Genomic DNA, 26632 nt, shown 5'->3' with positions numbered 1-26632 from the left:
GGCGCTGTTGGGTCATGTTTTATTTTTTAAAACATATCGACGGTGTTGGGCTACTTTTTGCGGGCCGGGGCTGGGTTGGCTGCCAGCTGGGTGAATGTCGTGAACAGTCGCCGAGTTGGGTTGGCTCCAGCCTCCCGCACGAACGATAACTGGTTGGAGATCTCGCTCGGTAGTTTGAGTCGTTGCGGTGGGATAAGACTGCGAGAGATGAAATGAGGAACTATCAAATGAGCAAGGCAGGATGCAATAAACCGCAGAGGAGAATGCCAAGTGAAACAAAAGAGACTGGTTCTTCTGATTCCTCCTCGACTCTCAGCGGACTCAACTAACTAGCAGCTAAACCGGCTAACGTTAGCAGACTTAACGCTGGCTAACCTACTTTACGGGTATAAGTAGCTCTTAAAAAACGAAGATTTTATGTGATTTTAAATGGACTTCTGTGCTTGAGAGATTACAGCTAACATTAGAGCAAAGTTCCAACTGTCACACAACGCCAGAGATAGTTAAGTTGACAGAAAGTAACTAGCATGACTGAGGTTTACATCGAGTAGTTAAGGTTAGCTAAGTGCTAGCTGCATCAGTGTTTGTGAAGTTAGCGAGCTGTTGTTTTGTCCGGGCTCGTATTAATATGTAATGAAAGCATTTAGGATTTTATATGTAGGTAAAAAATAAATGAATGCAATGTTTATGATTGTCAGAGTGAAGAAAACACTTAAACATTACTGCATGTGTTTTTGTCATCCACCCCGGCTACAGATTGACTGTATGAGGTGGATTCCCCTCCGTGTTTACACTTTGAAGCGTCCCCTCTCTCCAGCCCGTTGTCCGTGGATCTCATTGACATTTGCTCCCCATGGCAGCGGTGGTTAGCTACACTCCACCATGGTGGGTGAACCTGCTGCACAGACTTCCACATTTCAACTTAAGGTTCGAGCAAACGAGCAGTGACTTCAGACCAGAAGACTGGACGTATCAACAGGTAAAATAATACCCTACAAGTTCCTAGACTCACACTTGGGGCTGTGATATTATCAAGTGCTTGTTTCGGTATCAGTTTGATAAAATCCCAAACCTCCATTTCGCAATTGTAGCATGTTTGGGCATGCTGGGCTACAGTCTGTTTTTTTTTTTCCTTTCCTGTAAGGTTGTCATTTAATATTATTAGTTGTATTGGTGGCAGCTGATCGTTCTCTCCACCTTTTGATCCCTGACACCATCTGTGTGTGTAGCTTTCCAGACACTAACCAGCTGGCAATGTATAGTGTAATCCAGGCCACATAAGCTGACCTAAGCAACCACTTCCTTATGTCTTATTTTCCCTGTAATCTTATCATGGTCAGTATTTGTTACACCACATGGGGGGCATTAAGACTCTGGAGTACCCAAAGGAAAAATATATTTATTCCAACAGACTCACATCGGGGAGGTTAAACTGAGAGCAGGGGTTAAGGAGGATTCTGCACAGTCTAATGAGTAGTTTAGACTCTGGGGGGAAGGGAAAGCAGGGTGTTTGTTCATGTGATTAATATTAAATAGAATCTTCTAAATTTAGGTCACATAAAGTGAGAGTTTTGGAGAGTCTCTGCAACTTGTTATGTTCATTATAGGTACCCAGCTCTAGGTGGTTATTCCCTTCTTCAGACCCATTAGTTCTATTGTCCTTTAATCAATAAATACCTTTGAATTGCCATGAACAATGCATTACTTTCTTTTTGAATTTATGTTCAACAAAGATGGTGTTTATCATCTGTGAAAGCCATGTTGTTAGATCCAGGTAACACTTTGCAGTCCTTAATTGTGTGGAAACTGGTACAGCTAGTCTGATAAGTAATTGTTTTTATTTAGGTTTTAATAAAGAGAGATCTGCAAAAAGGTTTGATAATAATTATAATTATGACGACAGACTTAAATTCCTCTTTTTATCTATGTTCTTTATGCTGTTGGTGTTAGAAAGTGCGTCATTACCAAATCCTGAGTACTTTTGTGGTTTTTAATAAAGCTCTGGGTCAGTGATTACTAAGAGCAGGCAGACTAATGTAGAGGAGCATTTTGAAAACAAGTGTAAAAATCTACAGACATGAGTTAACTTTAAGAGATGCATCAAGATCTAACCCCGTTTCCCTTTTACCAAGGAAGAAGATTCAGAAAATCGAGAAATGAATCACGATTCCTCTGAAACGAGGAAGGCGTGTTCCAGACATGCGTCTGCAATTCACGGTCATGGTCCAGATCTTATACAGTTAAAAGGATGTTTACACTTTCACTTCTGATTATTTCCCTGTTCGAACTAACATGTTACCTGCTGTCAAATTCCTTTAGTTAAACATTGATTTTAATGGTGCGATTAGATTTTAGTTTGGAGCAAGTGAGCATTTTAAGGAGTATAAAGTTCACAGCTTTTCACAGCAGCTATCCTGGTAGGATATGATGGATATAACAAAAGAATAACAGCTCTCAAAAACCATATTTCACTTCATGCCACAACTTGAGAAAAAAAGAATTCCTTTGGTCCCAGTTTGCGAAATGTTACACCCCTACTGGATAACAGCTGTTCAGGAAGTTCAGTGTGAACAATATCTCTTTAAAAGCAACAGATCCCTGTTGCTTTTAACAAGACTATTAAAAGGGTAATCCAGCTGTTATCTGCTATATGTTCCTTTTCTCAGTTTTCTCATGACAAGTGCTGCACATAAAAGGTGTTATCATTGGGACAGCTTACAAACCATAATTATTGACTGACTTTAATTACAGCCTGCTAATTATTGCCAGTGCAATGCTCCCTCTCAAGCTTCAGGGACATTCTTGACTCATCCAGATGGCTGAGACATTAATGGGGCTCAGGCTGCATCTAGGTGATTCAACTTTTGAGTATGTCATTCTTACATCTTGCCCAGATGGTAAAGATGTGATGCACCAAAATTAATCCTCATTGTGATCACAGTCTTTCCTCCTGGTTGAAGTATGCAGAGCAGCATGGATGAGGCATGGCATTATTTGTGTATGTCACTGGGAACACGGGGAGTAGTCAAATGCTGGCTGTGTTCACTCGCTGCTTTGCACAGGTCACTAGGGCGTGTCATTCACTGCGATGCTTTGTTGGGGAAACTGAACGAGTAGAACAACACTGGGTTTTTCACAAAAACAAAAGTGGATGGAAATCTGCCCCAGCAATGAATCCTCAGGAGCATGCAGTGAACACATAGGCCCTCTGTCTGACCTACATACGAAGAGCTACAGTTAGTGGAGAGAGGTTTGACTATCACATTGTACATCATTATACATTCTTGTGGTTTTTGCTGCTCTTTGCAGTTGTGTCTCAGATCAAGTTCTCAGTTAAGTCTTTCAGTTTGCAAATCAGTCAACAGACTATTTTGTCTTCATGTTTCTGTTTAACATTGAAGCACACACCACTGTTTAGACTGGGTGTAAAATAGCACTCAGATAAGATAGCAACATACTTGAAGTCGTGTGCATTTCCATTGTGGGACACTTTAAAAGCATTTTATCCCAGTTGTTGTTGTTGTTGAGGAGAAACCAGTAACAGCTATGACGTTTTCCATAACTCCATTCTTCTTTTTACCAGTCAATCCTGTTACTGGGAGGTGTGGCGCTTGCCTGTCTGGCTCTGGACCTCCTCTTCCTGCTCTTCTATTCCATTTGGCTGTGCTGCCGGCGGAAAAAAAACGAGGAGCAGCCCAACGCCGACTGTTGCTGCACAGCTTGGTGTGTCATTATTGCAACGCTTGTCTGTAGGTGAGTATTAACATGGGACTGCAGTGGTGATAAACAGTGTTGGTGATAACATATTACTCTTGAACAATACAGACAGCCTAAACACTGGCAATGGTTCAGTCCATGATGTCAGATCCCCAAACACAGAAGTTGGCAAAGGATGCATCTATTGAAATGACTCCAAAAAAATCCAGAAATGTTTTGGTTTTTCTGATTATGTTATAATGAAATGGATGTTTGATCATTTTGGTGTTTATGAATTTCCTTCTTTGTTTCTAAAGCTTGGAAAACATGGCAAGTGTGACTGTTTATTTAGCGCTTGTAACTCATGGCGCTACTCTTGTTCTTCTTGTTTTGTAATAGTGTTTTGTAAACCAATTTTGGTTGAACAAATTGTTATACGGAGTTATGAGGAGCCCAATGATAAAATGAAATAATTCAGTCAATGATAGCGTTTTCAGATAACACATGGTTTATGATTTGATTTTGTTTTAGAGTATGATTAACAGTATGAAGTGTTATAGAAGTTTGCTTGGAGCAAATCATAATGGAGGTACTGCACTCGGCATTAAGATTTGTCTTTTTGTTGTTTTGGGGGTTTTTTTTGGTACTGGTTGCTTTGCATTTGCATAGCCAGAGATAAAGCCTTTGAAGCATTGGTAAAGGGCAGTAAACCAATCTAAAGCCATTATTAGCTGAATATGCAAATAATGTGGTCAGCTGCTACAGATTCAGAGTGGGTTGAGCCGTGCTGAAACAAGCAGTCCTTTGTGACATAGTTCATAGGGATGAATTCAATAAATACCTAAATTTGTGCAGTTTTATAGTTTATTGGTTCACTGTGGTATTATCATATTAAGTTTGCAAAATTGGATGAAAGTGCTTACGATGTTGGAAAATAACCACATCGAAATAAAGCCCAGACTTTGTATCTGATGGTTATTAATTAGTGGAAATGTCAGGGTCTGTCTGCATAGGTAACTCTCTAATGTATTTACAACCTGATCTAATGTCAATCAGCAGTATCCTTTCCTCAAGTTGATAGTCCCATCAATTGCTTGTCACAGAGTTGATGAAAGTCTAATTACTGGCCTGCCTACTTTGCAGTACTAACAGCTGTTTCGCTTTTGTTGCTACAAGTCACCTAGTTTTCATTCAGTGGTTTCTGTATTGTTGCTAATGTCTTCCTGAACCATCTAAGGCAGTACATCACTCACACCCACACTGAAAGCCTCCACATACCATTGTATACAGAATAATTTAAAAACTGTTGCATTCCTGTGTATGTTGGATTGTTGCCACCACAACTGTGCTGATGGGAATAAACAGTGTGACAGGAATTTGCGAAGAGGAGGATGTACAGTATATGAGCATTATGTACTTTTAGGTTTTACATTATTATTTTTTTAAGTGCATAGTGTAAGAATTGTACCATCTGGACACAGTTTTTGTCCTTGGAAACTGAATTTGTTTCCTGTTTTCCTCCTCCTGTTGATGGGCCGCAAGAGAGCCATCACATTTGATTCACAGTAGCACATAGAGCTTGGGGACCTGATGAGTACAAGAACTGCATTACAATCACCGTATCTGTGTGCGCGCTTTTACCCGCGCATAAATGCTGAGCAGGGGGGAAAAAAAGTTGGAGAGATCTGACATTTCTGTTTTGCTTTGCTTTTGTTCGTTGACAGTGGGTCCACGCTCAGCATCACAGTATCATTGCACAAGAAACTGCATCACTTAAAAATAAAGGGATTATCTTCTCACTTTTTTTTTCTTTTTATGAATAGTATAGAGTTTCCACAGGGTCACATCTCACCAGGGAGTTTAGTTTGTTTTGTACTGTGAAGCTGCTCCTATTTACCTTTATCACACTGCAGAGTGTGAGAGGAAGAGATTAGCAGCACTCCAGGAAAACGGAAAACCTTCTGATCTACTGAGTGCTGTTGGCTGAACACTTTTAACCCACAATGGTTCATTCATAATCATTTCATCTGATACAATCTGTTTATAGGATGAATGTCATAGCATAAGTGCTTCCAAAATGTCCACATCTGCAATGCAGGAACTGATGTCAGAGCTAAATCTTTATTATTGTGCAGAATTGGAGTTGATATTTTATCACTGAAATATTAGAATATATCAAACAGTTTTATTGTAAATATAGTTAATTCTGTATGTTTTCAATGATATTAGGATTTTAATAAATGTGAAACTGTTTTTGCCATCGATGTGCTTTCGGAAACTGTTGCTCATGCATTAGAGAGAGCTGTTTTTCTGCAGCTTGAGGCCTGCCTGTGCTAATGGGAGCAGACCTCCTGCCTCAGTACAGCCTTTGTCAGTCATAGTGTGGGGCTTGGGGCATAGCTGGTCCATTCCTCTGTGTTTCCATGGTTCTGTATGGAGTCTTTCTGCAGAAGCTCAAAGGAGCCTGTTGACTGGGGTCTGAACCGACAGGGTTAATGTAGAGTTCACACGCCTCGCTCCCTGGCTAGCTGTCCCCCTGGCTTGCTCTCTTCTCTGTCTCCTCTCTGTGTCTTTTTTAGCTAATCCCTCCTCCTCACCACCCTGTGTCCCCTCCCTTCCTTTTGTCTCCCTTCAGCGCTGGTATTGCCGTCGGTTTCTATGGGAACGGCGAGACTTGTGATGGAGTGAATCGAATGACGTATTCTCTCCGCCATGCTAACCGCACGATCACTGGAGTGCAGAAGTTGGTAAGACACAGTGCACAAATTATACCAAGAGGTTTAATAATTAATCGCTTTGCTGCCACAAGCAACCCCAGTTTCATTAGAGCTGTGTAGTGAGCCCCGCTTTTCTTGTCTGAACTCTTATCATGGCCTTGTTTGGCCCTGTTTTGGCTCTAGGTCTATGACAGTACTTCCTCACTGAACCAGACAGTTGATGACAATCTGCAACAGCTTGAGGGGCAGTATGCACAGCATGCAGACTACCTGTCCATCATCCAAAAGCTGCAGGGCCAGCTGGATGAGCTGGTCAGACAGATGGTGGAGATTCCCTTCTGGGAAAACTCCAACATCTCCCTGGATGAGTTTGCTGGCAAGATTGAGCTTTTTGACTGGTACAGGTAAGACTGGGACAGTGGAGCCAAAGCACCACTTTTTGCAGTGGTATAACAGCAGGCTAATTATCTCATGCTACATCTATTTTATTAAAATGATGCAGAAAAAAATTGAACTGTTTTACTGGTGCTTATTACAGCATTTATATTTCATTGAAATTTAGTTAGTTTTTTCCTAGTTAGACAGTGCTGCTGTGTTGGATGTATTTCTGTATTAAAATGTCTTAAGTGATTCAAGTTAGCAGGATGCAATGGTAGGTGCAAGCAAGCAGGAATTTCTTTAAGTTATTCAGCGCATAATTAGGTAGCTGACGTGCTTAAAAATTGCAAGCCTGGACTACATTTCTCTGCTAGAAAATTAAAGCAGTGTTTAATTTTCTCATGCATAAAATATATCTTTGTTTATCACATGGTCAGAAAAGCCAGCTGAATGTACAGATTTCTGTCAAATAAGGTTACAGAGACTCCTTGCCTTTACTATATGTGGATCAGTTATGCTGATATCTGCAGCACCCCCAAAGGACAACTGTGAGTGTGAGAGGAAAAATACCCTGGAATTGTGGTGTCAGTTAAATATACCAATTATATCCTTGAAGAATAGGTTCACAGTCTGTTAACAATAAACCCTTTCCCATAATACTTGCTCTTACATGCATTCGAAAGATGTGATTTAATAGTTACAGGGAAGAAAAGGAATGCTACCACCTAGCTACAAGCATATATTTTTGTTTAAATTGTGCTCTTTTAGTATCTTATTTTATCCAAGTTGCAGGGACAGCAGCCTAAAAAGGCTTATTAGCCTCGCTCTTCCCAGCCACATCTTTCAGTTTAAACAGGTGGACACGGTTTCCAATCTTGGGTCTTGCCTGGGGCTTAATCAAATTCCCAAACCACTTCATTTGTGGAGGAGTAGTGGCTCTACTCTGAGTCACACCCAAATGACCAAGCTACTCGCCTTATCTCTAAGGGAGAGCCAAGCCACCCTTTTGTATATGCAAGCAGAAGTCCCGTCCTCAGTCAGCCAATCCACAGGCACTGCTGCAGACCTCTAATCAGTATTGCAGAAAACATTGTGGAAAGCTGTTGTGGACAGCCCCATAATATCCAGAGTTTTAAGAAATGCAGGGCAAACCTCATTCACCTAGCCACCCAGAAGATGTTTAACTACAGTGACCTCCTCTCCTGCGAGAGATGAGTCACCCCCGGACTCTGCTTCTACTATGGAAGGCATGTCAGCGGTATTAAGGAAATCCTCCCCAATCCCCATTGCATTTAGAGCAATGGGCCAATTTAGAGTAGAGCACCACTTCCTCCTATGAGTTGTTCCATAGTCTCATTGAACTCCTTGGACGTGAGCTATTGCTTCAGCTACTGCCAGAGCTGCACTTTGCTTGAGCTACCAATATCTCTCAGCTGTCTCTGGAGTCAAACAGGATAACCAAGTCCAACAGGACTCTTCCAACAGCTCCCTTCAACTCTGATGTCTGTGCCAGCACCACAGCTCAGCTCCTTTCTACACCCAAGTGTCCAAGTTATACGGCTGCATCTGATCATTTGATGATCAAACTTTGAAACACTTAAAAACACTTATGCTTGTAGATGGTGTTCATTGTGCACTAACTGTAGTTGGCACAGAAGTCTAAAAACAGAACACTACACAAGTTCACAGTGGGCAGACCGTTCAAATCCAACCAGGTCGCACTGTCATTTCCCATGTTAGCATTAAAGTTCCCCAGTATCGATGACTCACTCTTTCACCTGAACATGCAGGGAGGTACTGAACGAGGAGATTACAAATATACCCACTCCTGCCCACCACCACTCACCTAGACAACTCCTGAGTGGACCTGATGGAAGTTCATCCATCCATCTAGGTTACTTATGACATGTCACTTACAAGTTGCCCCAAGACAAGTATGACTTAACCTCAGTTATTTTCAGGTTCTCATTTCTTTATTTTTTTTAGGTTTCATGTTCAAGTGTAACAAACCTTTCAGGAGGCATGCCTATAATACACAGGATAAGCTGAAATCATTGCGACTGATGTTAAGAGAATTACTTCTTTACTGAGAGATGGTTAGCTGTGCTGCTTTGACCATTTGTTGTTAATGACATGTGTCTTTACAGGTGGCTGGGCTACATAACCCTGCTTCTGTTCGATGTCCTCATCTGCCTTCTGGTGCTGTTTGGCCTCATTCGCAACTCCAAAGGAACACTCATAGCGTGAGTCTCACAAGATTCAAGGGGAAACTCTTGTGACCTGGGAAATGATTTAGCTGAGTGGTGGTTACCATACATGAAACCACTTCTTCATTACTGTTCAGTTCATACAAAAAAGTTTGTTTGAAATTTCAGCCCTTTTAAAACTAATTTCACAGGAGCATCACATCATGATCAGATCAGTATTTTTGATAACTACTCTTGACACAAGTGACATTTTTGGCCTGACAGGTTTGCATTTATTTTGTTATGTACTATCTTTGCACATAATAACACAGACTCTCAGTATCACTTCTTGATATTGGATATCCTGTGTTCTTTTTGGATCACTCAATATTGTTCAATATTGTTGTTTAGCTGCATCTGATTTTAGTTGCTTATGTAATCTATCCATGTATGTATGTTGGTGATTTCCTTTGCTTTCCTCTTCTATCCTTCTGCCTTTGCAGCTGATGCTATTCTTTAAGATTGATCTGCACATCTTTGTGTGTTGAATAAATTGTCAAATTTTCTATCTTAAATATCTTTCTTTCTGCAGTGGATTAAGTTGTTTTTGCACATGAAAGCTGCTGCTGGTTAAATATACTTCTCACTTCCTTTCTCTCCCCAGGGTGTGCCTATTTGGTGTAGTGGCTCTGGTAATCAGCTGGGTCTCCCTGGGGCTGGAGTTCGCTGTCTCAGCTGTAAGTTTCTGCATCACTGCATGATCCTGTTGGGAAAACAGTTTTTGTGGGCAGCCTGTGGCTGCAGAGCAGAGTTTTATTTCATTTAACTAGTAGAGTTCATGAGTCAAGATATAAGGAGTAATACACTGAATAGTCATGAAAATAGCAGTGCCTATGAGAAGGACTATGCTACACAGGACCTGTTTATTTCTATTGAAACTGCTTTTACTAAGTTATAACAATTTACAGGTGATTTATTTTTCTAGGTACTTATTACAGAAATCCTTAAGACTAATGATATTGATTAAGATGTGTGATTAGAAGCAAAATAACTGGTTATTATGCACTATGGGGGTAATATTGCAATTTGTGCTCCCAGAAGCAGAAAGTGGTAAAACTGGCTGCTTCACTCAGGTTAAAAAATAAATCCATATATTTTGTTTATATTGTTTTGTATTACATAATTTAAAGAGGCATTTTAAATGAATTTTCCAGGAGGTTGAAAAATGTTGATGAACATTAATCTTTATTTATGCAAATTAAATATCCCTGTGGAGGATTTCCTCCCCTGCAGATGAATCAAGCTGTTCACACCTAAATGTGCTTATTTTTTATTTATTTAATTTATTTAATTTATTTTGTTTGATTGCTCTCAGCAGAGATTGAGGGAGCCAGCGACATGAAGTGTTTATTTTTTGGTTTGTTTATTGTTTTGTTTTTTAAAGCTGCAATCAGTTCATCAAAGATGATGATTCATTTGCAATCATGCCTGTGATGGCGTTTGACTGCATTTGAATGCAAATGTCACCAACTGAGTCCTCTTCATTTATAAGTCTAATTTGTGTTGTTTTTCTAGACCACCAGTGACTTTTGTGCATCTCCTGATACGTATGTCACTGAAGTGACAAAGCAGTATCAAGTCATCAATAAAGGTATGAGCTCCTCTTATAAAGATCATTATGTGGTAAAGATTCAGTAAGTTCTTCAAAATAACTGAATTTTGAAAGGGCAGAGAACAGGATCTGAATGCTTTGTTGTGCTGCACTGAGGTCTCATTGTTCTGAAGGGTCATCCTTGCTCTTCTCCATAGACCATAGCAGGTTCCAAGTACTACTACCACATCTGCATTGGGGGCAGAAGGACAATGGGCTGCTTTTTAAAAAACCACTACAGACAGCTCTCAAACTGTCTGATTTTAGTAATTGCCCTATCTGTCTCATGATGGGACACATGTAAGAGGGAAAATAGTGCCTTGGATTTGCATGAGGAAGATAAGAACCAAGGAGCACAGTATCCAGGGCGCAGTATATTTCCTGCATCCTCCTTCAGTCCTTGGAAGGGGGGAAAAAGATAATGTGTCTCTGAAATAAGACCCATAATCACACGTTATAAGCGCCACCAAGGATTTTGGTGCTCCTATTTCTGCTTAAAATCCCTTATTTGACATCAGCTTAACAAAATATATCTTCTTCTAATCTCTTAAACATGGAGATTGCCATGCTTTGGGCAGAAACCAGGACATTAGCTTTAAATGCTCCGTTGTATGGTTAATCTGAACAATGAGCACTGGCTCACTATGCACTGAACTGTATAATGCTGCAGCTTTAACGCTTTATTTTACCCTAGGGCTAATTTATGCAGTGTGGGGGTTTTCAGTTTTGCTTTTTTTCTCTTAAACACATGCTAACTATTTAGCAGAAAAAAGGAACTCACTTATTATTACTGTGATGAGGCAGTAAGTATATTGCTATTACAGTATTAACACAAAGTGGGGGGAAAAAACTGCTGTAAGTCCAGACTCTGTTCTTGTGTTTGTCTTTTTCTCCCTTACAGCTTTTGCCTTCATGAAATTGGACTAGACAAATCTCTGGATACCACAAAGTGTTATTACAGCACTGGATTTATTGCTTTTCTCCCCTCAGTGGTTGTGGTAGCATCATTTCAACAACACTCAATGTTATTTTTCATGCGTGTGCTTTCTCATTGTGTGGTTGTTAGGCATTTTATCAGAGAGAAATTTAGGCTGCATTTTGTTCTGCTGCAGCCGGTTTTTCTCTATTATTATGATGGTTTGTTTTCAACACAAATGGTGGCAACAGTGACAAAGATGAGCTGCGACTCTGAGCAGGCTTGAACTCCAGAAACTCCATAAATGCTCAAAACGGCTACATTTGTCCGTTTGATCCCTCTGTGTTTGGAGGAAGTTGGTTCCTTGTGAACATTTGCTTATTTAGTCTATATGACATCTGGTTTTCAACACATCCTTGTGTTTGGGAATACTCACAGTGCAACTCATTCATTTGTTCTGACTACTAAAAATCTAACCTAGTGCAGTGACTGGATGCCAAAGCTATCTTGATGGCATAATACCGAACAATACGTGTTTGTTGTCCTTTCTTTTGAGGGTTCCTCACAGAGTTATGAGCAAAACAAATTCTTCTACACGGGGAAATGGCATAATACTGTGAAAATTGTATAAACCCACTTCCTGTCTGTTATATTTATTTGATCATGAAAGCCATAACTGAGTCATCATTTAACTATGTTCTGATACCAAGTGACACAAAAACTGATCCCAACCCCATGATGAGGCATCCGTAGTTCATCCACAGACTTCAGGAAATCTGCTCCTCCTGATATAAATGTGTGGGTGTAGTTGTGAGAGTTGGACCAACAGAAGCTTGCTGATATGTACTTTTAAATGCCGGAAATTCGCTTCTCATGCTCAGCTGTGTGGGAAAGGCTCCTGACACAGCAGTGAGTTTGGACGTCACTAACACCATGTGTCAGGTTGGTGGTGTTCTTACTGCCTCTATCCGTGGACATTTCTGTATTCCACCGCTTCTGAGTCACGCTCTCACGCAAAAGCATTTCTCATCCACTCCTTCTCAGTTCTGTGATTTTTAACCTAACTGAAGTGGCCGGTAATAGCAAGCGAAAGTCTGAAAAATTAATTAGTCTTCTTTGGCTCATCGTGTACTGCAAGCAGTTGCAAGTATGGTCATGTTGTAATTTAACAATGACTCTAGAGGTGTTGTTTTCCTGAAGCTGTTTGCAGTAAAGGCTTAATCCTAAGTCTCTCTTTGGCTGTGTAGTGCTGATTGTTCAAGTGTTGCTGCGTTAGGAGAAAAACACATTTCCATTTAACCTCAAAGCTCATGATTAACTTGTTCATAGTTACAGTAGCCATCAGTGTCTTACAAGGCAACATTCAATAACTCAAAACTAGACAGTAACATAGTATATTTTGGCCTTGAATCTTAATGTCTGAACCAGTGACTCTGTGAAGACGAAGCACAGTGATGCAAGAATGAGAAATATAGAAAAAAGCCATAGCTGTCTTGTCCTGCAGTAGTTATAATCAGTACTTTTTGACAGTATCTCATGTTTTGAAAGTGGTAACTTGTACTGATAATCATGCAGAGAATCTGATGCCCACCTTTACACAGCCCTCTCTTTTTTCTTTTTCTTTTTTTTTTCTTTTAGTATTTAACATTGTAGGATCTTTAGGCTTGGTAAAGCCTTGAGGCCATTGTTGCAAATTGAAATTGCATAAATAAAATTTGATTGTTGAACTCTGGGGTTCACAATAAACATTCAGAAACCTGCTGCATTGCCTGGCTAGTGCTAAAAGGCCGACACACAAAGTTAGCAGCTGAATACCTCTGTGTACTTAATGTTCCTGGACTCCGACTTGTACTAGTAGTAAGTTGACTTTTTATGTTAGTAATTTGTTGTTGTTGTTGTATGTTTCCCAATGAAAAAGTAGATTCTCAAACATGGCTATGTTTTTAAGACCGAAGGTCAAATTTGCACAAATAAACTCATGAGTCAAAAGCTCAGGCTTCATGCTGCTCTAATTGTGCTGTTTCTAGCACTTGTCTATTTTCGGCTTGACGTCAAAGGGGAGGGATATCCTTAACATGGTCATTGCAAGCAGTCGGCACAAGTTGTGAGCACAGAAGTTTTACAGATCTGCTGTGCAAGAAAGCTAAACACAAAAAACCTTTAAAGGGGCAGGAGCTTTAATAACTACTTTCACACAATGGATGAACTGAGATAACGCACTAAGGCCCAGTATTGCATAAATGCACATTTGTTTTTGAACTGTAAATCATGCAGAGCTATATTACTAGACTACAAGAATAATATATGGTCCTTGACATTAGCTTACTAGTTCCCCTTTAAGGTCAGCTTATTGTGATGTGCAAGACATTTGGACCATGTTACAAAATCTGACAGTGATATAGCAGTTTTTTAGCTGCTGCTAGAGGATTAATCAGCTACAAATCTATTTGATGGTAGGGGTTTTTTTTAAGCGTCTTAATTTGTCTCAACCTATGAAAGCAAGGATTTCCTTTCATAGGTTATGTGCAGGTTGTTTGTGAATATATTTTGCTCTAATTTTTAGTGCATTTTGAGTTAAGTGGAATGTGTTGTCATATCTGTTTTTATAAAAAAGTGTTTATCAAACAGTGAAGCTAACGGTGCCTGTAATTAATTACGTTGCAGGCTAGATATTCATTGTATAAAAGACAAAGAAGAATAATGAATATAACAGTAATGCAATCAGGATAAAAAGAATAATATTAATACATAATAAGCAACATGCATGTCTGTTTTCATACATGAGCAAACTGAACAAGTGCACATGAAAGATTCCTGGTTCAAACGCATATCCCTGGAACAGTTGCGTCAGGAAGGGCATCTGGCCTTAAGGGAGCAGCTGAAAAAGCTGCCACATTTGCCATATGATAAGCTAACAAATGTTGTTAACCTCTTTGCAGTTGAATAGAACAAACATCCTGAGGAAACTTAAAAGTTCACATATTTGGCAGTTAAAACCGCTTTCAAGTTATGTCGTCATAAAGACTAGCCGCAGCCCTACATGTAACTTCTTGTGCCTCTGCCAACATGTTCATATGTGTTCTGTTTTTTCTTGCAGAAACCCTTCAGTACTACCTTAGTTGCAGTTTGGAGCAGAGCAATCCCTTCCAGCAGGTTTGTTACATGTGTTATTAGATCCATCTTTGTGCATGTTAAACCAAACCATTTCAGGCTCATAATGCTAAAATCTCAACAGACATATTTTCTGCATGATGTATGACCTTGTTATTAGGAGGAATGCAAGTAGGCACCATGGGCCACTCGCACTGCCTCAAAGCAATTTTTTCCATGTATTCCATTCCAATACAATACATTTCATTATGCCAGCAGGAAAGCTGATGCAGAGCAGCACTTCCTGTACGTCCATGGTGATAGTGTGGGGCTGCTTCAAAGGGTGTTGGGCATGAGAGATGTTGTACAGAAGTTACAGTTACTGTGAAACTGCGGTTTTCTTTAATGGAGTCCCTACATTTAATTTCTCAAGCTCCATGAATAAATTAGAAGTTTTGAGTGCAGCTAAAGCTAGGCATCTATTGTTAGTCCTTGTGTATAGAGAACGAAGCGCTATATATACATTATATAAGCCTTGAAGCTCTATAAACTCAGCGTGATTTCACAAGACATCAGCTTGACTACAAAAGGAGACAGCCACTGAAAGCCTCTGGCACTGATTTAAAAAATGGAAATACTTTTGAAATATGCTGGACTGCTACAATATTCAGTCTTTTTTTCTTTTCAGAGGCTTTCCGGGAGCCACAAAGCATTAGTGGAAATGCAGGATGATGTGTTTGAACTGCTTCGATCTGCCACCAGAGAGTATATACAAACCAAGGTATGTTTCCTACACCAATAAATTACCCTTTACTTGTAGTCCCACATTACATGGTATCTCTAACGGTTTGTGATGACACAACATACAAGTGAATGGGGCCTGTGCGGCCTGCAGAGAAGTGAAGTGCACCTGTCCACATAAAGGCCTGCTGACAGCCCACCTGGGACCTGCATTATGTGCATTAGGCTTTCACTGGCCCTTGTCAATACAACACTATGCTATTGTCCAGGGATGGTCCTTACTCTGTGTTGACAGAGGCCTAAAGGAGAGCTGACATAGGGAACAGAGGGAGGCATATTTCACTTCACATACCCACACAGTGAAATTTGCTGAGGTGACGGAAACACTTGTTTTTTTTTATCTGGCAATCAGACATTTTCTGCCAGATCTTAAAAAAAAAAAAAAAAAAAGAACTAGAGGGAAAAAGGGAACTGTCCATTAAAATGTATCATACATTATAATCTGCTTTTTCAGCTCTGGCTCCTTTGTACTGCTGTATAGTGAAGCGAGACAAATCCCTCATAAATGTGCATTGAATAATCACATTATCTCATTCTCCATTGTCAAGTGTTTAAACTATTAACCGACAGGATGAGGAAACTTACTGTGTAGTGTGTTTTCAGGTAAACAATGAGAACTGCTCTGATTTTTACTTTGTTCCACTTTTTTTTTTGTTTTCTTTTTGTGGTTTCAAGCCATTGAGCCATTTTTCAACAGTGCACATTTTGAGTTTCCCATCGCTAATTTACAGGGACGCTTGGAAGAGATCCAGAGGATACTGAACACCACAGAGATCAGCCTACATCAGCTCACTGCATTGGTGGACTGTCGCAGCCTGCACATGGTGAGTAGAAGAGTTACAAACTGAGACACTGTTAACTGTGGGGTTGCTCGTTGTCTGATTGAAAAAGGGCCAGCGGACTTGATTTGTACTGACATCCTTGTAGTGCAGCTTAGTTGTTTAAAGCAGCCCGTCTTTTATGCCTGTGCAGTTGACTACACCTGCCATCATAAATAATGTTTCCTTTCCTGTATGCAAGTTCTTGTCCAACTGATGCTGGCTGTGTACCATTTATGAAGCTGGCTGAATGACAAGTACTTGGCTATGTCTGTGCTTTGGAAGATTGTCCCTCAGTGGCTTCCAAATTCCAAGTGCACATGTGTAAGTGAAGCACTTTTCTCGGTGCTATCTGCTCTCGTCTCTCTCAAAGAGTTCCTTGGCTAGCAACACAATTATTTTATGTAAAGAGAGAGACTTTAGCAGAATACAATTTTTTTTTTTCCTGCAGTGCATATAGTCAAAAATTTTCAGTCACGATGAAAAGATGAAAACCTACTCTGCTCCTCTCTAGTTTGCCAACTGTGATCTTATTTGTTTGACCTAGTTTAAACAAGAAGTCAAAGCAGATGCATGTTAAAGACCCCTTTTTAACTTCTTCCCTTCTATTTTGCCCTTTTCCCCTTATGTTTATCAAAAAATAAATAAACAAAACAGTTTGAACCTATTTAAATCTTCCAAAAACTAAAATGAACACCTGTGCTTGTTACAGGACTACGTCCAGGCCATGACGGGACTTTGTTATGATGGACTTGAGGGTCTCATCTACCTCGTGCTCTTCTCCTTCGTCACTGCTCTCATGTTCAGCTCCATTGTGTGCAGTGTGCCGCACACCTGGAGAGGCAAGCGGTACGACTTTCATTGACCTCATACAGTTTGCACAGTCCTCATCAGAAAGACCTTGTAAAGTGGTGCAAAAGCTTTTAAGCTAGGTTTATATTGAGGACTTTATATACAGTGAGAAATAATTCAAGAGGAAAAGCCCATTAATTAATCATGAATTTGTTGCATGTCTTTGTAGCCACTTGTTTTTACATTACAAAGAAATTACATGGGCAGAGAAACATGATTGTTTTTCTGTAAGACTTGCGTTTGTCTGTGCTTGAAAGACTGGTTTTTGTTCACTGCTGGGACAGGTCCAGGAGGCTCTAGCTGCATCCTCAAATAGATTACTTCCTGTTAAACCCCCATCAAATGTGCTATCTCACTACGTTTTTTGGTCTTTTGCAGGGGTGGGGTGAAATCATTCTGATTTCTCTCTTATTAACAGCAGATATGGTTTGCTAATAGGAATGTGGTTTCTCAGGCTCAGCTCAGCTGCTCCATATAATTAACTTACCATTGGGGGGGCATGTTCATCAGTTTGATCTCAGCTAGAGCTTCCTGTTATAAAGCAAGGGATTACATGCTACCAGTCTGTTTTTCTCAGTTTCCCTGCCAAGCTTGTTTTATTTTATTGCTGTAATAATGCAGCTAATTACTTAACAGCTTGAAATGGCAGGTCATTATCAAGATGTGCTTTTAGTATCGAAGTTTAGCATTTCCAGTGCATTAGTGTTGTCAGTAAGTTATTAGCACAGTTTTCCTGACCATGTAGAATCAAGTGATTGTATTGTGAAGTGCTCTGAATGAGATTCCATGATGTCATGGATTAAAAATGCATGAAATCAGCCTGTGGGAACACTAGAGGGAGACAGGCTCCATGTTGCCAGCGTTATTGTTGCTCTGTTTTGACAGGCCATGTTTAATCAGTTAATGTTATCTCATACACTACTGAGCTTCCATGTTTGAAAAGAACCAAATAGAATCCCATTGTTCTTGCAGAAGTAATTTTTTTTTCTTGGTCTGTTAAAAATCACATGCAAAAGTAGGGCTCTTTGAAGGAGCAGGGCCAATTAATTGAGTCATCTTCTTTGCTTCAAAAAGCAGAGACCTTATCTTATTGTCTCCTCCCGAAGCAGAGATGAAATTGAATCAGAATGTGACTCAGACTAATGAAAAACGTGACCACGTGGCGTCTTTATGTTCTTTTGTTATCAGTGAGATGGGACACGGGGTCCCCCTGGTGGTGGTTTTATATTGTTGTGTGGTGTTTTGCAGGAGCGAGGAGGACAGTGAGGACGAGTCTCTGAGCCATGGAGGGAGGCAGAACCATGATAATTTGTACCGGGTTCACATGCCGAGCCTGTACAGCTGTGGTAGCAGCTATGGTAGCGAGACCTCCATCCCTGCTGCAGCCCACACCGTCAGCAACGCACCCGTCACAGAGTACATGTAAGACATTACTGTTGAAATTTAAAGGGAAAACCACATTAAAGGCAAGAGGGGTGGATGATATATTTTTACAAGACAGCCCAGATTATGCACAGTGAGGCTGACATTAGATTCCTTGTGTATTCAGGAGCAAATTTATCTGTCCCCAGACAGAGCTCTACTCCTATAGCAAGCCATGTTATGTGCAGCAGATGCAGCTGGTGTTCTCCAGCTGTGATGCCTGTGAAAATCAAAGCCGTCTGCCTCCTGAATAATGCACACATTTTGGGAAACTTGAGGAGGGAATGATGATTTTTATCGCTATAATTTACTTGGAGATTTTCATGCTTATAGTGTATGGTTTCAAATCTACAAATCTGTTTGTGAGTACTGACACTGTAGTTGTGTGGTCACTGAGTTTGATCCAATCGTGTTTTTTCCCCTTCAGGGCTCAGAATGCCAACTTCCCTAATTCTCGCTGTGAAAACACACCACTGATAGGACGAGAGTCTCCTCCACCTTCGGTAAGTGTTGTTTTTCCTGTCAAAGCACCTCATAAAAGTATTCAGTCTGCACCTTTACACCAGAGGAAAAACTGAAGAACTAAACTAGAAACTGTTAACTTTATTTTTAAGAGACATGTTGAATGAAGCTAACTAGACAGGTGGTGTCTATATACTGCCGTGTGACTTTGATGCTTCCTTGGAGTTTAATTAATTAATGGTAAGCGGACATAAAAAGGTGGAAGGAGAGACAGAGAACTTCAGAGCATCTGTCTCCACTGCACATGATGCACTGACTGTTTGATGGATGTTTATCTTTGCTTAACGGCATTGGCACCATGAAACTATCGGGAGATTGTTCGCTTTCTCTGCTTAACTCGCTTTCCTTTCTCGTTATCACCCCCTGCCTCTGCCCTTAGGTTGTTTACACACATTTTTCTTTTAATGTATTTGAACAGAGAACCTATTCAAATTTCTTGTTATAAGAAAAAGTACCCATATCTTTAGTTTTACTACATAAAAGCTCTAATCACTTCTTTGTTTTGTGAATCGTTGAAGAAGCTGTGGTTTCCGTGTTAGTCGTGGAAAACCCCAGTAAATTCACCAGAACCCGCCAGATTTAGTTCCTGACTTCCTTAAAAGATTTTTGGAAACTTTATGCTGTGACAGTTGCCGTGCCAAAAAACAAAAGCTCATTTGTTAGTATAAGCCTTATAGAGATGAGTCTCTGGGAACTGTTTTGTTTTTTTGATTTGGGTTTTTGTTTTTTTTTGTTGTTGTTTTTTTAAGGATCCACCCTTCTGAGTCTTAATCAGTCTCTCCCAGCTTTAGCAGTGCTGTGCTGTACTTGATCTTGTTAAAAGAAGGGGCGACAGAACTCTTGCTTTCTCCTTCTTGAAGCTCCAGCTTTCTCCCACAATTTAAAAATCCAAAAGGTGACTTAATAGGGAACTTTAAATTTCCCACAGATGTGGATGTGTGCATGAATGTTTCTCTGCCTCTCTGAAGTTTCGAACCCGTCCAGGGTATAGTTTCTTCATAACCCTTAAAAGAAAAGCTACCACAGCTAATGGAAGTGCCATGCTGTCACCAGTGTTTTCTGTGTGTCACTTGAACAGTTACAGAGAGGAGAAAAATCCTGCATACTGTCCATAGTGCGTTGCTTTTATTGGTGATCAGAAGTTCATTGAGTAAACATAATGTAAACAAATGGCATAACACAATGCTATAAATCCCTGTGCATGTGTTTTGATGCCGAAGAGTTATTAAAATGGTGTTGGTTTGTATCACGAGGCAACCTCGTCTTTCCCTTCTGCGTATACCTGGCCTGAACATCACCAGATTTCCTGCTCTCCCCGGTGTCTGTGTGTCTGTCTGGACCTCGACACTGCTTTGTGTATCTTCTCTATATACTCTCTTCTTGTCGTTTTTGTTTTTGCTTCTGCGGATCCATACAGTTGTATTTGACTGCTGCGGACAGTAACAGCGGTCACTGCTGGCAGTTAAAGCCTTCGGAGAGTTCAAGATCGTTTTGGTAACCTCATCTGCTATGCTAACAGGTACTAAACATGCCCGCTTCCTCCCCCTGCTGGCCTGTTCCTCCCCTGTACCACTTCCCAAGCTCCCAGCTCTACTCTCCCTTTATTTAGGACCCACCAGATCTAATGGACCCCTCACCCTCACTCCCCCTCTCTCCCGACTCTTGCTAAATGTCCTACCTGGTGTCTCACCTGATGTTTGTTTCCTGTGGCCCCAGGCTGCATGTCCATTTACCCCCTGCAACTCTGATATATTGGGAGGAAGCTGTAACTCTGCCTTAAGGCACACCATGATCTATGAGTCAACAACAGTCAACATTAAATTAAAAGTCCATTAAACCATTTCAGTGATAATGTGGATGTGCTTTGTCTTGATTCTTGGCTTCGAGGGTGATCTCATGGGAGTTACAAGTAGACATTTTAAAGTATTTTAGGATTGTTTACTGGCGTGTAAAGCAGGGACATATCACTTAAAGGTACTGACTTTGGTATGACCTTTAGTGTCTTTCTATTTTCTAACATTTTCCTCACTGACACTACATTTGATGATAAAAACAAATTCATCCATCATTTCTTTACATTCTCAAGCACCACCATTATCACTACAGTGGTTACTGAGTATGTAAACGAATAGTTAACACCTGTGCTTGTTAGTCTCTGTAAGTATTTATGACAATGTGGATGAGAAAGTAATGACGGTGTTCTGAACTGAATCCAGCATTGCCTGAATTCTTGCATTGAGAAGAAATGCATCGTGGGGGAAAAATATGAAAATACTGATATTTGTTTTTAATTTATTTATTTTTATTTTGTTTCTGGACTCGAAACATTGAGACAAACTAGTAAGAAAAATGCAGGGTGCTGACAATGTTTACAGACAGTTCAGCCTTAATAACTTTCCCCAGCCTAGAAGATTTTAAACTGTTCAGTAAAACTGGAAAGATTAAATTACATTTCATAACTTATTTTTAGAATTCTAATCCTTTTTGCAAAAAAATAAAACAAAAAAACAATGAAATTGTAAACTTAACCTAAATTATTATTGCCATGGTGATTGACACTGTTCCCTAACAGCAAGAAGGTCCTGGGTTTGAATCCCACCATCTGACCTGTCCAGAGTGTATCCTGCCTTTAGCCCTGTTGTAGCTGGGATAGGCTCCATCCCCACCAGCCCCCTGAATTGGATAAGTGGAAGAGAATGGATGGACAGACAATTACAGCCATAGATTGCGTATAAAACCTGCAGATAGCTTTAAAGTCTTAAAAGTGAGCCCAGTGCACAAGTGTTTAAACCCCGCATTCTTTCTAATAGCCAGAAGGGGGCAGTTACTTTACCCGAAAAAAGTCTGGAGCCGAGAGCAAATGTCGGAGTCCAGCAGTATAGAAGTCCTTAGTAAAACTGACCTCGTGTCCTTTTTGATCTGTGACTCATATCCTGATGAATTAATTATCTCAGACACTTTTTAAGTCTTACGTTGTGTAAATTATAATCACCATTATAGGCAAAAGAAAGAATCCAGCATTGCATGTTTCAGGGCGTGGCTACCTATTAATTAATAAATCACTGCTGCATGGGGGTGTAAGGTGTGGTATCTGTCAGTTACACAGTCACATCTGTCCCTTTTATCACATCTAGTTTAAAAAAAGAACAGTGAAAATGCTCAGCTAAGCTTTATAGCAGGACTTAAATAACTGATGGCACATCAGTAACGGCACAGCGGCTTTGTCCCTCTTTAACATATAGCCTACGGTTACAGCCCTTCTAATGTTGAATATTTTACTTAAACGTGCATGGTAAGTGTTGATGTTTCAGCCCATATTGTTGGAAATACTTGGCTTTCATATCAGCAGGCTGTCTGGACGGCTCTGAGGGTTGATCTCAAAATCTGACAAAGTGCCAACCAAGTGTTTCGACAGGAGTGTGAAATGCAGCCTTTGTGTTTGCATCACCTGTATTCAAAGAACGCATGGCTGTATCCTAAATCTATATGAATGTTTGGCCCTGCAAGCGAGCACGAAGTCTGGCAGGATAAGAGGGTCAAAATGATCCTAAATTGCGTCCAGCTCTTTCTAGTCTGATGTCTGTGTACTCTGTAGCTGTTGTACATGTATGTATTTTGTATGTCTGTTTGTTTTTCTGCTGCTGCTTACCTTTTCTTTTTATTTATTTCTTTTTTTTGTAAGGGTAAAAATCTGCCTTTTGAATCCTACACAGAATGTGGTTTCAAGTATTTTTGAGGAGTGGTACCTGGAAAAAAGTGAAACCATGATGTGAATTGTCTTTTTCTTTTTTTCTTTGTTTTTCTTCACAGTACACCTCCAGCATGCGGGCAAAGTACCTCGCCAACAGTCAACCAGATCCCAACAACACTCCAGCGCATTAGACCCCGACAGGCTCATCTGGTCTGCAGCACTGATGCCACTGAAGTCACTCAGAAAGCCCCTCCATCATCTTTTTTTTCCCCCCATAGATAATTTTTCTCTCAGTCTCTTGCTTCTTGCTGCCTGACTTGACTTAATATATGAAACCAAATGTGCTTTCGCTGGCTGGTTGAAGCAGAGCTTTGGGACATCCATCAAATCTCATCTCATGAGTTATGAGTGCAGGAACTTGTCTACATCTCCTCGGCTTACGTTTACTACTGCACGAATCATCATTGGTGCTGGGAAATTAACTCTGACATGATGGTGCCAGGGCTGACTTTGAATCTTTCTTTTCTTTTTTTGTCTTTATGAATGCACCATGACACGTACCAGTCACATCTAACAAGCATTGCTGTGTCAAGGACTCTGGAAATGCTCATAGACTAACATTGATTACTACTGGTTGTTTTGATTTGTAAAGTACTGTACCATACTCAGAGAGGAATACATTGCACATTCATACAAACTTTTTTTTTTTAGATCATGTATTTTTTTTGTCTCCTCTAAAGCATAACATACAGGAAAAAAGAAAACTTTTTTTTTTCTCAGTTCCTCAGCACTGCTTTCTGCTTACTGGCTTAAAAGTACAAGGTATTGTTATTTTTAATGTCTACACGTGACACATGCACCACACACTTGGATTTCTCTGGCACTGGCATGCTGTTGCATTTTTGTCTTAAACCTGATTTCTGGAAACCGCTTTCCTGCAGTATTGCACGTCTTATAGTCCTTTGAAAGAGAACTTTATTTTCTTTTTCCTTTCGAGACCCTGTTATTTCCTGTGGAGTGTGCGTGTTTTATTTTTTGTTTGTTTTCAGACTGTGTTGAGCCCCTGTTACACAGCCAGGACTGTGTGAAGCTGTGATTGTAGCTCATAATTTGGATTGGACAAAGATGAACTGTGTTGTAGGGAAGCAGCACTTAGTGAGATGATTAATTTTTCTTTTATATACTACTGGAAGCAGTAAAAAAGCAGACACTTTTAACTATCTATATATATAGAGAGAGAGAGAGATGGTGAAGCAGGGGAGTGTGTGAGATTTCTTTTTATATTCCTTTTTATTTTCTTTCCCCTTACACACTTCAGGATAGTATGCATTAACCATGTTCCTGTTAAATAAAATCATGTGCTCCCTTAGCAAAACTGGGACTTGTCCACACACATCTATATCCGATGATACCCTTCCCTGCAAAATGAAACCGCTTCCTCCTCCCAGTGACTAACTCTCTTAATCCAAATGTGTATATAAAAAGAAAATATGCATATCTCAACAGAAATTTCAGGAGAAGCTTCATGCATAGGCAGTGCAGTGTTTCTCAAATGTGTTTTAGCATTTATAATCAAAAACTGTTACGGGTGAGTGGATGCTGTGAAGGGATTGCAACAACTGTGCTCTCTGTACAATCTGAAAATTCTTTGCTACGTTTCCTGTTGAAGCATGACAAACTTTGCAACGTGCAGTGAGATGTTTGTACTTCTGCTTCCTCAGCTCGCTTCTTAGATGTGCTTCGTGATCAGTACAAGAGGTGATGTTGAGACTGTGCCAACAAGTTAAGCACAACCCTTACTGTTTTGTTTTGTTTTTTTAATCTCTTTACTTAAAGTCTGTTGAGAAAATGAGCCTGACTGGTTCGAACCACCTATATTCTGTTAAATGTTATTACACTGATGCAGTTTTTCTCCTTTAGATAGTCATACTCTTTGTTGTTTTGTAATGCAATGCTATTATACTGGTTATAAACTATTACAAAATGAAGAAAAAATTGTGAAATTGGCATTTTAATTTCTACATTTTTAAACAACTTTTTTTTTCTATTGGGTTTGCTAGTTTATTGTTTTTAGTTTAGATTTGTAGAAGCACCGTGTGTTACTTCATTAATGTGAATATGGTAAATAGACTTAAATTTTTCATTAAAATTTTTGTGGAGGAAAAAAAAATCACTGTAGATGTAACTTTTTTGTAAACACTGTGGTCGTCTTGAGCTTGAATGCTGTGTTTCAAAATTAAAGAAACCTTAAATGTAGTGCAGTAGGTCATCGCACTTCTTTGTGCTGTTGAGACAGAAAATCCCTCCTGACATCCAGTAGGTAGCAGCAAAACTTCACTGTAGTTCTTATAGACAACTGTTCAACTGCTCAAATATTTAATCAGCCAGTTACATGGCAGCGACTCAATGCATTTAGGCAGGCAGATACGGTCAAGACGATCTGCTGAAGTACAAACCAAGCTTCAGAATGGGGAAGAACGGTGACTTAACAGACTGTTGCATGGTCTGATAATCTTATAGATTAACATACAAGATTTTCTCACACGACCATCTCTAACGTTTAGAGAGAATAGTTTGAAACTGAGAAAATATCCAGTGAACAGCAGTTCACCAAATTCCTTCTTGATGCCAGAGATCAGAGAAGAAAAGTCAGACTACTTAAAGCTGATAGGAGGCAACAGTAACTTATTACAACTAAGGTTGAGAGTGCAACTGAGTTATGCACTCTCTGAACTCTCAACATATGTAACCTTGAAGCAGAAGATTACAGCAGCAGAGGATCACACCAGGTAGGAAACTGAGCCTACAATTTGCACAAGCTCACCAAACTTGAACAATAAAAGACTGGAAAATATTGCTGGTCTGATGAGTCTTTATTTCTTCTGTGACATTTGGATGGCAGGGTCAGAAATTGGAGTAAACAACAAAGTATGGATCCATCCAGCCTTGTATCAACAGTTCAGGCTGGTGGTGGTGTAATGATTTGGGTGGTACTTCTTTGTGTACTTTGGGCTCCTTAACATCAGTTGAGAACTGCTTAACCTGAGTATTGTTGCTGGTCGTGACTATGCCTGCATCACGACAGTGCACCCATCTTCCAGTAGGATATCACGCCATACCTCAAGCTCAAAGTCTCTTGGCCGTCCCTTGTACAAGACTAAAGACTAGGAAGGACAGAGCCTTTCGGTCTGTGCCACTAAGGCTATGGAAAAGCTGACCACTCCAGCTCCATTTAGCTGACTCTGCAGAGTCTCCTGCTACTTTGTTATGTTATGTTTTAATGTGTGTGTGTGGGTGGGTTTGTTTTATTTGTTTGTTTGTTTTTCTTTTGGGGGGGGGGGGGGGGGTGTTTTAAGTCACAAAACACTGTTCAAGAATTATGTCTGTGAAAAGCACTATAAAAGTAAAGTTTTACATACTTACAAAGTTCAAATCATTGCAAATGGATTTCTTGAAAATGACAAGTTTGATGGACTAACAGTCACCAGATCCTGATCCAATAGAGCACCTTTAGAATATGGTGGAATAGAGGTTTGAAATTATGGATGTGGAGCCAACCAATCCACAGCGACTGTGTGATGTCATCACGTCAATATGGCCTAAAGTGTTCGAGGAATGTTTCCAGCACCTTGCTGAGTCTATACTGTGATGAATGAAGTTAGTTTTGAAGGAAGGAGTCCAACTCTGTACAAGCAAAGCGTACCTAATAGAGTGGCTGGTGAGAGCATACATCTAAATTGATGCTGTTTAGAAATTATGTTTTATGTTCACTTTGGTCTGTTTATGTTTTTGTTTTGTTTTTTTGGTAATTCTCTTTAAGCATCAAGTGCTCTCCGATGTCACTACATTTAATGTAAACATACAGCACAAACAAAACAGGATATGAGCTTGA

At 40.0% G+C, this 26632-nt stretch overlaps 1 protein-coding gene across 2 annotated transcripts; it reads left to right on the top strand.

Annotated features, from left to right (window-relative positions):
- The first annotated feature begins 9 nt into the window (after positions 1-9).
- Positions 10-24996, top strand: ttyh3a (tweety family member 3a). Of its 2 annotated transcripts, none has more exons than XM_082529734.1 (15): positions 10-386; positions 757-979; positions 3584-3753; positions 6332-6443; positions 6597-6817; positions 8939-9034; positions 9642-9714; positions 10553-10628; positions 14642-14697; positions 15323-15415; positions 16167-16259; positions 16966-17102; positions 18354-18527; positions 18955-19030; positions 20467-20652. In XM_082529734.1, the coding sequence occupies exons 2-15, from the start codon at positions 854-856 to the stop codon at positions 20545-20547; spliced, it is 1584 nt and encodes a 527-aa protein (XP_082385860.1). In that variant the 5' UTR covers positions 10-386; positions 757-853; the 3' UTR covers positions 20548-20652. The 2 variants fall into 2 exon arrangements, with proteins under 2 accessions (XP_082385860.1, XP_082385861.1); XM_082529735.1 differs by lacking the exon at positions 20467-20652 and adding an exon at positions 22860-24996 and having other exon boundaries at positions 11-386.
- The last annotated feature ends 1636 nt before the right edge of the window (positions 24997-26632 follow it).

Source organism: Aulonocara stuartgranti, assembly GCF_965226115.1.
Source record: "Aulonocara stuartgranti genome assembly, chromosome: 4".
NCBI classification, from domain to species: Eukaryota; Metazoa; Chordata; class Actinopteri; order Cichliformes; family Cichlidae; genus Aulonocara; species Aulonocara stuartgranti.
Note: the sequence above shows the minus strand (reverse complement) of the source record. Positions and strands in the feature narration are given on the sequence as shown.

Bases quoted from the DNA above. Each gene is read 5' to 3' on its own strand.
- ttyh3a (XM_082529734.1), top strand. From the start codon at position 854: ATGGCAGCGGTGGTTAGCTACACTCCACCATGGTGGGTGAACCTGCTG. The intron at 10,629-14,641 runs GTATGAGCTCCT...TTTTTCTTGCAG, and splicing joins GTATCAAGTCATCAATAAAG to AAACCCTTCAGTACTACCTT. The intron at 17,103-18,353 runs GTACGACTTTCA...GGTGTTTTGCAG, and splicing joins CACACCTGGAGAGGCAAGCG to GAGCGAGGAGGACAGTGAGG.